Source organism: Phyllobates terribilis, unplaced genomic scaffold (genome assembly GCF_046119375.1).
Source record: "Phyllobates terribilis strain yellow unplaced genomic scaffold, ASM4611937v1 Scaffold_3__8_contigs__length_932513732, whole genome shotgun sequence".
Lineage (NCBI taxonomy): Eukaryota > Metazoa > Chordata > Amphibia > Anura > Dendrobatidae > Phyllobates > Phyllobates terribilis.
In genome coordinates, this window is record NW_027362763.1 from 302,558,795 (window position 1) to 302,571,584 (window position 12,790).

At 38.7% G+C, this 12,790-nt stretch overlaps 1 protein-coding gene across 5 annotated transcripts in view; it reads right to left on the reverse strand.

Annotated features, from left to right (window-relative positions):
- Positions 1-7,413: 7,413 nt before the first annotated feature.
- Positions 7,414-12,790, reverse strand: part of TBL1XR1 (TBL1X/Y related 1) — a 121,422-nt gene continuing 116,045 nt past the window's right edge. For all 5 annotated transcript variants that reach the window (XM_073674933.1, XM_073674928.1, XM_073674931.1 and 2 more), the window contains 2 exons: positions 8,620-8,721; positions 7,414-7,842 (listed from right to left, as the gene is read on the reverse strand). In XM_073674933.1, the coding sequence (XP_073531034.1) occupies positions 7,816-7,842; positions 8,620-8,721 (129 nt within the window). In that variant the 3' untranslated portion in view covers positions 7,414-7,815. The remainder of the gene's footprint in view (positions 7,843-8,619; positions 8,722-12,790) is intronic.

Below are 12,790 nucleotides of genomic sequence, written 5' to 3' on the forward strand. Positions count from 1 at the left end.
TTCTCCAGCTGTTACCACTCACCTAAAATTTTCAACCTCTCCCTCTCATCTGGTACCTCTTTTTTTAAACACGCCAGAATACATCCATTACTTAAAAAAACATCCCTTGACCAGAACTGCATGGCCAACTACAGACCTGTTTCCAATCTTCCCTTTATCTCTAAACTCCTGGAATGCCTGGTCTATTCCCGTCTAATCCGCTATCTCTCAGACAATTCTCTTCTTGACCCTTTACAATCTCGTTTCCGCTCTTTACATTCTACTGAAACTGCCCTCACTAAAGTCTCTAATGATCTACTAACAGCTAAATCTAATGGTCACTACTCTCTGCTGATTCTCCTTGATCTCTCTGCATTTTACACTGTGGATCACCAGCTCCTCCTCACTATGCTCCGTACTATTGGCCTCAAGGACACTGTTCTCTCCTGGTTCTCCTCCTATCTCTCTGACTGCTCCTTCTGTCTTTTGCCGGCTCCTCCTCCTTCCCCTTACTGTCGGGGTTCCTCAAGGTTCAGTCCTAGGCCCCCTTCTTTTCTCCTTATACACCGCTCCTATTGGACAAACAATCAGCAGATTCGGATTTCAATACCATCTCTATGCTGATGACACCCAATTATACACCTCTGCTCCAGACATCACCCCTGCATTACTACAAAAGACCAGTGATTGTCTTTCTGCTGTGTCTAACATTATGTCCTCCCTCTGTCTAAAACTGAATCTGTCAAAAACTGAACTACTCTTGTTTCCTCCCTCCACTAACCTACCTGTGCCCGATATTGCCATTTCGATTTGTGGCTCAACCATTACTCCCCAGCAACAAGCCCGCTGTCTGGGGGTCATTTTTGATTCAGATCTTTCCTTCACTCCTCACATCAAATTACTCGCTCGTTCATGTCATCTACACCTCACTGTTGAGCCAGAATAGAAGCTCCAAGCTCTAGCAAAGACTAATGCACCCATACATATATTAGACTAAAGTTGGCCAATCCAGCCGATAGCGATGGCTTAAGCCAACGACCTAATGTGTATAGGGGTGTCGGCCGGCTGATGGTCAGGAGATGATTAACGCGCACACTAACACGCTTTCCCTGTATGGGTGGGAGGTCACATGATAAGTATGTAATTGCATATATGCGGTCATGTGCACACTTGAATCAACAATTCTCTTCTATGGAGAGAAGCCGGTTGAAACGAGTCGATATGTGACCGCAAGAATACAATTCACATACATATGGTCAAGTGACCACCAATCCGCACAGAAGTCAAGACATTGTGTACATTGCATAATGTCAGAAGAAAGTCTGCAGTCACTATAACTGCAGAATCGTGAGACTGGACAACCCCATTAGAGGAGTAATACAGGATTATAAAAATATGGCTGCTTTTTCCCCGAACACAGTGCCACCTGTCCACAGGTTATGTCAGTTATTGCAGATCATCACCATGCCCTCCAATACAGCCTAGTATTATTCCAAGACAGAACCCATTAACAGCGGTAGCTAAAAACAAAGTTTGTGTCATTAGCCTATTTAACCCTGCTGTTCTGTTCGGGTCTACTATACACTTATAATGCTCCGGTCATTTTTGACCGGACCTATTAAAGTCTTAATTTTTAGCTAATTTAAGTGTTTTATTTGAATACCTGTTGCATTATTATACTGTATGTGAACATGGTTGTTCATAAACAAATGAAAAACTAAATCAAAAACTTATTTTTTTTTTTGTATCAAAAAAAAGTTACATATTCATGCATATTGCACATAAAAAAATATTCTTTATATAACTAAACTAGAACATCAAACTATGTAAATAGATTAAAAAAAAAGTTATTTTTTCTATATAAAATGGTAAATAAGGTTCACGGTGCTAAATTTACTGTTTGCATTCGTCACAAGTATAATTTACATGTCTTTTGCATAAGGACTTTGCACAACTGCAACATATCACTTTGTTTTGTGATTACTTGATGTTGGACAGGCGCATCGTTTCAGTTTTAGGCTGGTTGCGTTGCTGGTGGAGGCCGTGGGTATCGTAGCAGTGCCGGTGGAAGCCATTGGTTCACTTTCTTTAGCATGCTGTTGGATCCTGTGGACAATGGCCACCACGCCTTCATCTCTGGGTGTTACTTTTCTTTCTTCGATATATGGGCTAACCAGTGATATTCCCAACTCCTCTATAACAATTATTCTTTTATATAGTTTATTTTTGTTCCAATTTGGGTCTATTTCCCCCCATAACACGAATGCATTGTATGCCGACACATCAAGAATGTTGAAAAAAAAAAAACCCATTGGCCAGCGATTTGCTTTGCGTTGACAGATGTAAGTGCCTATGAGTTGATCTAGAGTATCGACTGCCCCTTTTGTGGCATTGTAATGTAAAATCATGTCCGGCTTTCTGTCGTCTCGATTACTGATTGCACTATCATGGTGCTCATCAGAATGACCTGTTTGTTTTTTGGGAACGTAAGAAACTACTGTTGTATCATTAGTAAAAAATAAAATATAGAACGTCACTCTGAGGATACCTTGCGGCAGGATCTGGCTTATTTTTTTCTAACAGTACCCAGCACGGTTATTTTTCTTTTCAGCAACATCTGCCCCAGTTGGTATGATGTGAAAAAATTGCCGCATGTAACATTTTGTCCTTTGAGTCCGTGTGTCAAATCCAAAACTACTCGCATACCTTGATTTTTTTCAGCTCTTTCTCCAGTGTTTCTTCCTATGTATACCTGAGCGTTTACAGCGTATGAACTTTTGCTGTCGCTCAGAGTCCATATTTTGATGCCGTACTTTGCAGGCTTACTTGGAATATACAGAATTTTAGTGCTCTTTTCAGGTCAGAATTACACAGTAACAGAATCAGCTAACACAAAGAAAATAAGAAAATCTTTTCATTTACAATGTGAAATGTTGAACTGAATTGAACTATTTCTATATGAACAGGAGGGTAAATAAGATACAGCGAAAACATTTTGTACATAACGATACTGGAAGCGAACCCATCTGCTGTATCGCAATTTGAAAATGTATGTGTAAATCTGCACGGACCAAAATGACCTAGATAAAATAGTAGATGCAATATATAGTCCAAAATGAGATTATAACTCCTTTATTTTACTCAAAAAATGGCGGAAGATTAGTATAAAAGGCTATCGGTCATTTTTGACTGAACAGTACAAGTTTAAAAAAAATGGAGCAAAAGGTAAACAAAAAAATAAAAAACTACCCATAGTAAGAACCCCTCAAATGAGGAAAAGTCAATTAACCACAAGTTTCAGAACGGAATAATGAATATTTAAAAAAATATATCAAATTCGGTCATTTTTGACCGAACAGAAGAGCAGGGTTAATGTGGCTACCTTTTCCAAGCATTATCTCGCCCAGCAAAATTTTCATTTATCATGAAATAAAACGACACAAAGTAATATCAAAATATATTTTATTCTGGACCTCTTTCAGATCTGATTCAAATTACATTTGTCAGAGCAATACAATGCAAAAGGAAAAATGGAACAAAAAAAAAAAAAAAAAAATCAAAAAAACAGGATTAAGTCATGATGGGAACCAGGAAAAACTTATGATGTAGAACCAAATAACATCAAAAGTGTAATTAAAATGGTCCAGGACAGTACAGAACACCAAAGTCATCTGTTAGACACGTTATTATGAAAACCAAACAATAAAAGTATTTAACATGTACAAAAACTGCAGCGGGCTGGTTCATGTCATTTGATGGTGGACTAGCACAAGAAGTGATGCAGACTCGTGACTTCAGTGCTGCTGATGGGCTTACAGAATTAGACCCAAAAATTTGCAGGTTTAGGAACAAGAAGGTCATCACAAGTATACAGAGAATTTTTTGACTGGATTTCACCGGTATGCTAATACTTTTGCATTATAGCCGTAAAATATATATTTTTTAGTCTGTATTTCTTGGTATCCAATGATGGCTGCATTGGAACTGGTATGTTTTAATAATGAAATTGTAAACCATTTTAGGTGCGTTCAATGCACAAATACAAAATTATAAGCGCCACTGTAGAAGGGTTAAGAACCAGGACTTGGGCTAAGGTACTAATATAAGAAGGTGGAAGGGAAGAAAGACATAGAAGACAACTCATTCATACTACAAACAGCTGAAGTGCCAATATAAAAGCAATATTCAATTTGTGATGTAGTCAACCTATTCAGTGTGTCCACATTTTCCAAAAACAAAAAAGGTTGGCATCCATTATTATACTACAGGTGTACATCATATAGCATGAAACCGTTGTACATAGGCATATATACTTTGACATTTATTTTCTTAAAAGTCTAAGATATGAAGAAAAAAAAAAAAAAAAAAATTAGTTGGTGTCTCTTGGTTATAATTGAGTGAAGACGGCACCCTACACCAAATAAGTGTCGGCAAAACATCTGTGGCTATTCCTGAATGTCCCCTCGCTTTTCTATCATTGCACCACTTTCATCAGCCAGACTGTATTCAGGACAGAAAAAAAAGCCTGGAATATTGAAAATATTGTATAGAAAAGTCAGACGTTTTATAAAAAGTTGAAATTAGCCACTGTCACTGCCATAAAATAGCAAAGTAGCAAAATAAGAACATAAAAGTAAAAATCATAAAGAATGTTCTAGCGGCATCTGGATAAAAGAGGAGAGAGGGGGTAGAGCATGGAAATTGTGGTAAAAAAATATAACTGACCATTAGCAAAATTTCAGCTTCACCCAATAAGAAAAACCACTCCAATACAATACAATTTTAATATAGAAGGAAAACTTGCTAAAATATACTAAATATAGAGGTAGCGCGTAATACTTTTTTTTCCTTTTCGAATTCTACTTATTAGGTATAAAGTACTTAGAGCTGGAATCTAAAACCTTTGCTAAGAAAAAAAAATTATCTGAAACTTAAAGGATAACCAAGAATCACTATATGAAATGGCAGTTTTAGGCTGGAAATATGCCATTTTTGCATGCAGTCAAGTTGCACGGCAGCCATTTGTTTTTAATATATTTTTTTTTAACTTCCTCCATTTTTTGGGGGAAGGGGAAGAATAACTACTGCTATCCTGTTGTGCTACCCAACCTCAAAAAGACTTGATAGAATCTGCCCTAAAAGAAAAACATATTGGAGAAGGTTAAAGGGGTTGTCCGGTCTAAGGCTAGAATCAGACAGTCGTGGATTGTCTTATCTGAGAAAATCAGGGCAAATGTGCAAATGACACGGATAAAACTCAGATCTGACCCTCTCCGAGGGTCAGCATAGTGTGATATTTTCTCAGATGAGAGAATCGGAGCACACTGAAGATGGAGAATAACATTTCTCCATCTTCTCTATTTTGAGAGTCCATGGAAACCAGACTACACTCAGATGTCATCAGAGTGCAGTCTGATGTTTTCCACGCACCCATAGGCTTGAATGGGTGAGTGGCATCCGATTACAAAGTGAAATCACAGCATACTGCGATTTTTTTTTCCCACTGACATTTTGTCAGAGAAAAAAAAATAAAAAAATAGTGCATCAGCACTGCCCCATTAAAAAACCATTGGTCTGAGTACTAGCCAATAAAAAAAAAACAAAAAGCGCCCATTTAATGTATACATTTGTGTGAGCGAGCTCTAAATTAGAAATCTGTAGTCACTATGTGACTGCAGACTTGTGAATCCTCATATTGTATGAACTGCGACTGAGGATTCTCATATGTAAGTATGCGATATGCATTCTCCAGGCCACACTCAGACTAGACTTTCTTGCATTAACCAAGGCTGTGTCAGCATATGGCTGGGAGTATGCATATCGCATACTTGCTCCCGGCCCTGGAGAATCCTCACAGTGCACGCGATGTGAGGATTCACAAGTCTGCAGTCAAGTCTGCAGTAATTTTAGACCGGACAACTCCTTAATCGAAACCTTGTGTAATGTAAAGTGTTGTCAGCTAATGCAAACATCTTTTTCCTGTTGCAATTTAAAAATTAAAGCAGACCAGCTTGATATTCACACCTCCCACAGATTTTAATAAATGTCCCCAAATATGCAGCGCAGAACCCACGAGGGGAAGAAAAACAAAAAAAAAAACAGCAAAGTAAGATTTTCAGAAAGGAGTATGAAATGGCCAGAGGTTTCTACACACTGAACTACAGTACCACCGACCTAGGATGAAAATTCAGAAATCGAGTAGTACACATCCACAGCATCCATGTCATCCTCCGCAATACATTGCTCTACAACTGCTCCAGTCATACAGATCTTTATGGTCCATAAGTGGTTATATTTTCTACATTTTTAATATAAAAAAAAAAAAAAAATCAGGTAAAAGGCTCGTGACAAATCATGCTCAGTCGATTTACAATTATGCATTAGAACATTGTTAACATCCCAACCACCAAAACATTTCTGAAAACAGGGAACATAGCTCAACTATGCTTTGAAGGAGGTGGCAAGGATTCTTTTTTTTTCTCTTTTTATTTTTAACTTTCTAATATATATTTTTACATATGAAAATCATTATAAAATCTAAATTGCAGGGGAGCAGGCGATGTTACTATTTTAATAGCAGCAAGAACATGTATGGCCTGTGTGGATTATGTAGGTTTTTTTGTAGAGTTTTTAAACTTGAAGTTGTAGATTTGCCGAGCGCCTGAAGTCTCAAACCTGCAAGAAAAATAAGGCTTCAAACCAGTGAGTGGGATGAAATGCGCGAATGTCCTATGTTACTGACATGAGTATGCACAGGTATGACAACTTAATCAATATGTCCTTTACTCTGGAATCGGAGGATTCCGGATTCATTAGAACTGAATATTCCCAGATTGCATTAAAATGATCCCAGTCTAAGGAAAAAGAGCAAATGACATTCATTTACTAAAGTGGGATAAGTAAAAGTATAAAAACAGGGAAAATGAGAGAGGAGATGTTTTGCTCCTATCACAATAGTGCACAAGGAAACCATAAGAGGTTTATGGTCTGAAGAAACAAAGACACAAATTGTGTCTGCCGTCTGATCTTTATTTGTGCCCTTCGGTTTTGGCAGAATTATGTCCCAAGTAAGCATTCAGCCACATCAACATAAAGGATTTACCTGTAAGCTGGCATCTCTGAATCAAATGTGACTTTTTTTGTGTGTGTTGTAGGCATTTTTATGCCACACATTTATCAGAAGTGTGCACCAAGTTATGCCCATCATCCTACACTTGCGAGGAAACTAAATTACTGTATACAAAGCAGAAGTAGAGGGAAATAAACAAGATATAGAAAGATGGGTTATTTTATGCAGCCATCGGATATTTCTTTGTATGCCCCAACTATAATGTTTCAAAGCCAAGAACAAACTATTGCTTGATTTAACATCTTGTGTTCTCTGTATATGAAAACTTTTTTTTGTTTTGTTTTTTTTTTTTTTAAAAAAAAGAAAAAAAAAAAAAAAAAAAAAAAAAAAAGATAAAAACACAAACAATACGCCGAGGATGGGGAAATTAAAACATGTTGAATTCATATTGACCATCTTCCAAATTTGGTACTTTAAGTTCTGTATGCGTGCTTGTCCGGTGCTCTCCTCCTCTCCAGATGTTGTGAAGAAAGTTCCCAGCACACACATTCACCAGATGCGACAAGAACTCTGTCCTCTTTGAGGTGCAACATTTTGCAGGGATTGGTTTTCAATTTTCATTTTAAATATCTATGTATAGTATTAATTTCAGTTTGGCTGTAGTGGACTGGCCATGGTTAAATGGGACTATAGCAGTACATGGGTCAGGGACAGTCATTTGGCTATGTACACATTCATAGTCGGTCCATGGCTTCCAACCAGTAGCGCTATTTTCGTAGGTCTAATACACAAACCTATTAGGAAAAAAATAGATATTTTAACTGTAAAAACACAAGTTTCCAAATAATCTGACAGATTAAACCAATTTCCCAGTATATACACGCTACCCCATGGTTTGAGGCTGGTATTTCAACTTAGTGCAGCCTCATTTATAATTGCAAACCTGTCCATTTTATAGATGATAACCAATCACGATAGGTGAGGTCACAGCTGACCCAGCTTGCCCTCCCTTCACAATGACCTTTGCACTCGCTCATTAGATGCTTCAATACAAAAGACAGGGTCTGAGTTAGTCTATTGCTGCTAATGTACATGTAGATTTTCTGAAATAACACAAGGTATGAGTCTGTGAAAGCCCCAGTGGCCATTGTGAAAATAGGAAGATCTTTTAATGCAATTGTAATATCAAAAATAAAAAGGTTTTAAAAAACACATTTAAAATAAAAACACAGTGGGTCATTTTCTGAAGACACATTCCCTGTAAAAAGTATTAAGCCTTACTCAGAGCCAAAATAAGTGAATTCCACCTTCCGTTTTATGGCCTGATTGCAGGTCTACTGTTCTGAATGAATAAGAATCATAGATTCCTACGATACTGTTAGTTTAGGCTACGGAACCCATAGTCGGGCCAAGTTGTGTCAGTAATTCAAATAAAATATGCCCACAATACAGTGGTGTGAATAAGGCCATTTCCCTTAATTGCCTTCCACTCCATTTCTTGTTAAAATAGGAAGATTCATGTATTTAGACAGATACTTGTACTTCGAAAAATACAACATGATCATACTTACTGAACCATCTGATGCACTTGCCCCAACTTTGTCTCCTGCTGCATTCCAACATACTTCAAATATACCCCCTGTTCCCCGATAGCTGTGAACTAATGCACCCGTCTAACGAAAAAAAAGACAGGTAGGAGAGAAAGAGAAACAATTATTACACTTAATTGTTCAAATGGAGATAACATTACATTCAGACATGGGCATCCTTACATTTGATCTGAACATAATCTCAAGCATCTCTTCTCAGGTTACCAGCTCCAATCAGGATTTTGTGATACTCTTTCTAAGATGTAAAATGCCACATCTATGTGTGGCCACCCAGTGGTTGTCATGTGAACTGAAATCTGTCAATGGTTCAGGTAGCATACAGTGGTGGCCAAAAGTATTGGCACCCCTGCAATTCTGTCAGATAATACTCAGTTTCTTCCTGAAAATGATTGCAATCAAAAATTCTTTGGTATTATTATCGCTTCATTTAATTTGCTTGCAAGGAAAAAACACAAAAGAGAATGAAGCAAAAATCAAATCATTGATCATTTCACACAAAACTCCAAAAATGGGCCGGACAAAAGTATTGGCACCCTCAGCCTAATACTTGGTTGCACAACCTTTAGCCAAAATAACTGCGAACAACCGCTTCCGGTAACCATCAATGAGTTTCTTACAATGCTCTGCTGGAATTGTAGACCATTCTTCTTTGGCAAACTGCTCCATGTCCCTGATATTTGAAGGGTGCCTTCTCCAAACTGCCATTTTGAGATCTCTCCACAGGTGTTCTATGGGATTCAGGTCTGGACTCATTGCTGGCCACCTTAGAAGTCTCCAGTGCTTTCTCTCAAACCATTTTATAGTGATTTTGGAAGTGTGTTTTGGGTCATTGTCCTGCTGGAAGACCCATGACCTCTGAGGGAGACCCAGCTTTCTCACACTGGGCCCTACATTATGCTGCAAAATTTGTTGGTAGTCTTCAGACTTGATAATGCCATGCACACGGTCAAGCAGTCCAGTGTCAGAGGCAGCAAAGCAACCCCAAAACATAAGGGAACCTCCGCCATATTTGACTGTAGGGACCGTGTTCTTTTCTTTGAATGCCTCTTTTTTTTTCCTGTACACTCTATGTTGATGCTTTTTTCCCAAAAAGCTCTACTTTTGTCTCATCTGACCAGAGAACATTCTTCCAAAACGTTTTAGGCTTTCTCAGGTAAGTTTTGGCAAACTCCAGCCTGGCTTTTTTATGTCTCGGGGTAAGAAGTGGGGTCTTCCTGAGTATCCTACCATACAGTCCCTTTTCATTCAGACGCCGACGGATAGTACGAGTTGACACTGTTGTACCCTCGGACTGCAGGGTAGCTTGAACTTGTTTGGATGTTAGTCGAGGTTCTTTATCCACCATCCGCACAATCTTGCGTTGAAATCTCTCGTCAATTTTTCTTTTCCGTCCACATCTAGGGAAGTTAGCCACAGTGCCATGGGCTTTAAACTTCTTGATGACACTGCGCACGGAAGACACAGGAACATTCAGGTCTTTGGAGAGGGACTTGTAGCCTTGAGATTGCTCATGCTTCCTCACGATTTGGTTTCCCAAGTCCTCAGACAGTTCTTTGGTCTTCTTTCTTTTCTCCATGCTCAATGTGGTACACACAAGGGCACAGGACAGAGGTTGAGTCAACTTTAATCCATGTTAACTGGCTGCAAGTGTGATTTAGTTATTGCCAACACCTGTTAGGTGCCACAGGTAAGTTACAGGTGCTGTTAATTACACGAATTAGAGAAGCATCACATGATTTTTCAAACAGTGCCAATACTTTTGTCCACCCCATTTTTTAGGTTTGCTGTGGAATTATATCCAATTTGGCTTTAGGACAATTCTTTTTGTGTTTTTTCATTGAAGACAAATTCAATGAAGATAATACCAAAGAATTTGTGATTGCAATCATTTTCAGGAAGAAACTGAAATAAACTGACAGAATTGCAGGGGTGCCAATACTTTTGGCCACCACTGTAAGTAATCTTAAAGGGGTTGCCTGGTACTTTTTTAAAGTTGCCCAATTTATTCAGCATGTGGGCATAAGTATCTCTGTAAATACCTGGTGTTGCAGATAATGCCTGTGAGTGGAGCCATCACTGGCCGCTCACAGGCATCACGTGACCCCCGGCTGCAGCCGGCTCTGACATCCACTGACATCATGACAAGTCCAGGCTGCAGCCGAGGGTCCCTCTTCCGTGTTCCACGGTGGCTGCTGGGTTATGGCCAGGGTTATTCCCCTGCGTCACACCCGGCATCCACCGCGCGCTCTCCCTCTCCCCATTCATTGGGAAAGCAAACAGTGGATGCTGGGTGTGACGCGTGGAATAACCCCGCCCACAACCCAGCAGCCACCGTGGGGACCCCAGCACTGAGTCACACCTCACTTGTCGTGACGTCAGCGCGGGGTCACGTGATGCCTGAGAGCGGCCACCGATAGTGCCACTCACAGGCATTATCAGCAACGCAAGGTATTTCCAAATATACTTATGCCCACATGCTGAATACATTGGGCAATTTAAAAAAAGTACCGGACAACTTCTTTAAGGAAAGGGTGGACACTTTTTACTCACTTTTATAGTGCCATTAATTCCATAGTGCTTTACAGAAATTACTTTCCCCATTGGGGCTCACAATTAAAATTCCTTATATTGCCTAGATAGTAAACTACTTACTACAGTAGGATGGTAATTGCCAGCTTATGTGCAGGTCCAGGTTATCTTAAAAGGAAGCCATCATCAGAAAATGACTACCAAATTTTTGTGTTAAAATGTATTTTTAAATATAATTAGCACTGTTTCTTTTGTTTGTTTTTTTTAGTATCACAATCTGTATTAAAAATAATAGAAATCTTGCAATTTTGACACTTGTCACTGAGGCATTTTTTTAGACTAACTTCCTGTTTCAGGAAACAACACTGGTACATAGCCACAATGGTCATACCCCAACCCTATCCTTTGTACCAGGGCTGTGGAGTCGGAGTCTGTGTCCATTTTGGTGGAGTTGGTATAAAATGGACCGACTCCTAAATATATAAATATAAATATATATATATATATATAAATATAAATATATATATATATATATATATATATATATATATATATATATATATATATATATATATATATATATATATATATATATATATATAAATTGGATACAGTAGTTCAATGCAATTTCTGGGGAATATTATTTCATAAGAATTTGGGAAAGTTATGAAATGTCCTATAAATGTCTGTCCTATTCCTGATCTAAGGGTCTAGACTTTTAGCGGAGATGAATCTGTGCTACAGTAAATTTATCACTTAAACATGAGCCATGTATGAGGGAGTCGGCGTCATGGAAATTGAGAAGTCGGAGGTTTGACTTACCGACTCCACAGCCCTGATTTGTACTGAAAAATTCAATGAGCCTGTGCAATGTGAAATGATGGGGTGCAGGGCTATGACATCACCTATCCTAATTGGTGGACCGTTGTATAATCGGCTGCATATACAAATGTTAGCTGTCATTGTAACTATACCTCAAGAAGCATTGCTGAAAGCTCTTCCTGATAAGACAGGAAGTATGAATTTAAAAAAGACCAAGCAGCCAGTGTGAAATGCAACATTATTTTTTTTAAACACACTTTAAAAAAATAATAGCCTTGTCAACTTAAAAAGAAAAAATACACGCAACACAAAAACCTCATGGATGCAATATGTCATTTTCTGATGATACCCTTTAAGGTTCCAAACACAAATGAGAATGTTGATGAATCAGACAGTCGTGCCGTAACTATTAATGTGTATGGGGATGACTAGTGTCTTTCGACAACAAATGGAGGAAAAGAACGATTGGGCATGTATGACTTAAGGCTGCGTGCCCACTATGCGTTTTTCAAGCATTTTTGCCGCGGAATTTCCGCAGCGAAAACGCTTAAAAAAAACGCTTGGTAATACGTGCCCCATGGTCCCCAATGATAATCAGCATATGCTGTGCACATGCTGCAGAAATTTCCGCTGCGGATTATCATTGCGGAAAAATACGCAGCATGTCCATTAATTTTGCCGCCATTGACTTGCAGTGAATCGCTTAATATCCGCATGACTACATGTGCACATGCGGATATTAAGCGATTCAATGTGCGGATGGTACCCGGGTCTGGAGAAG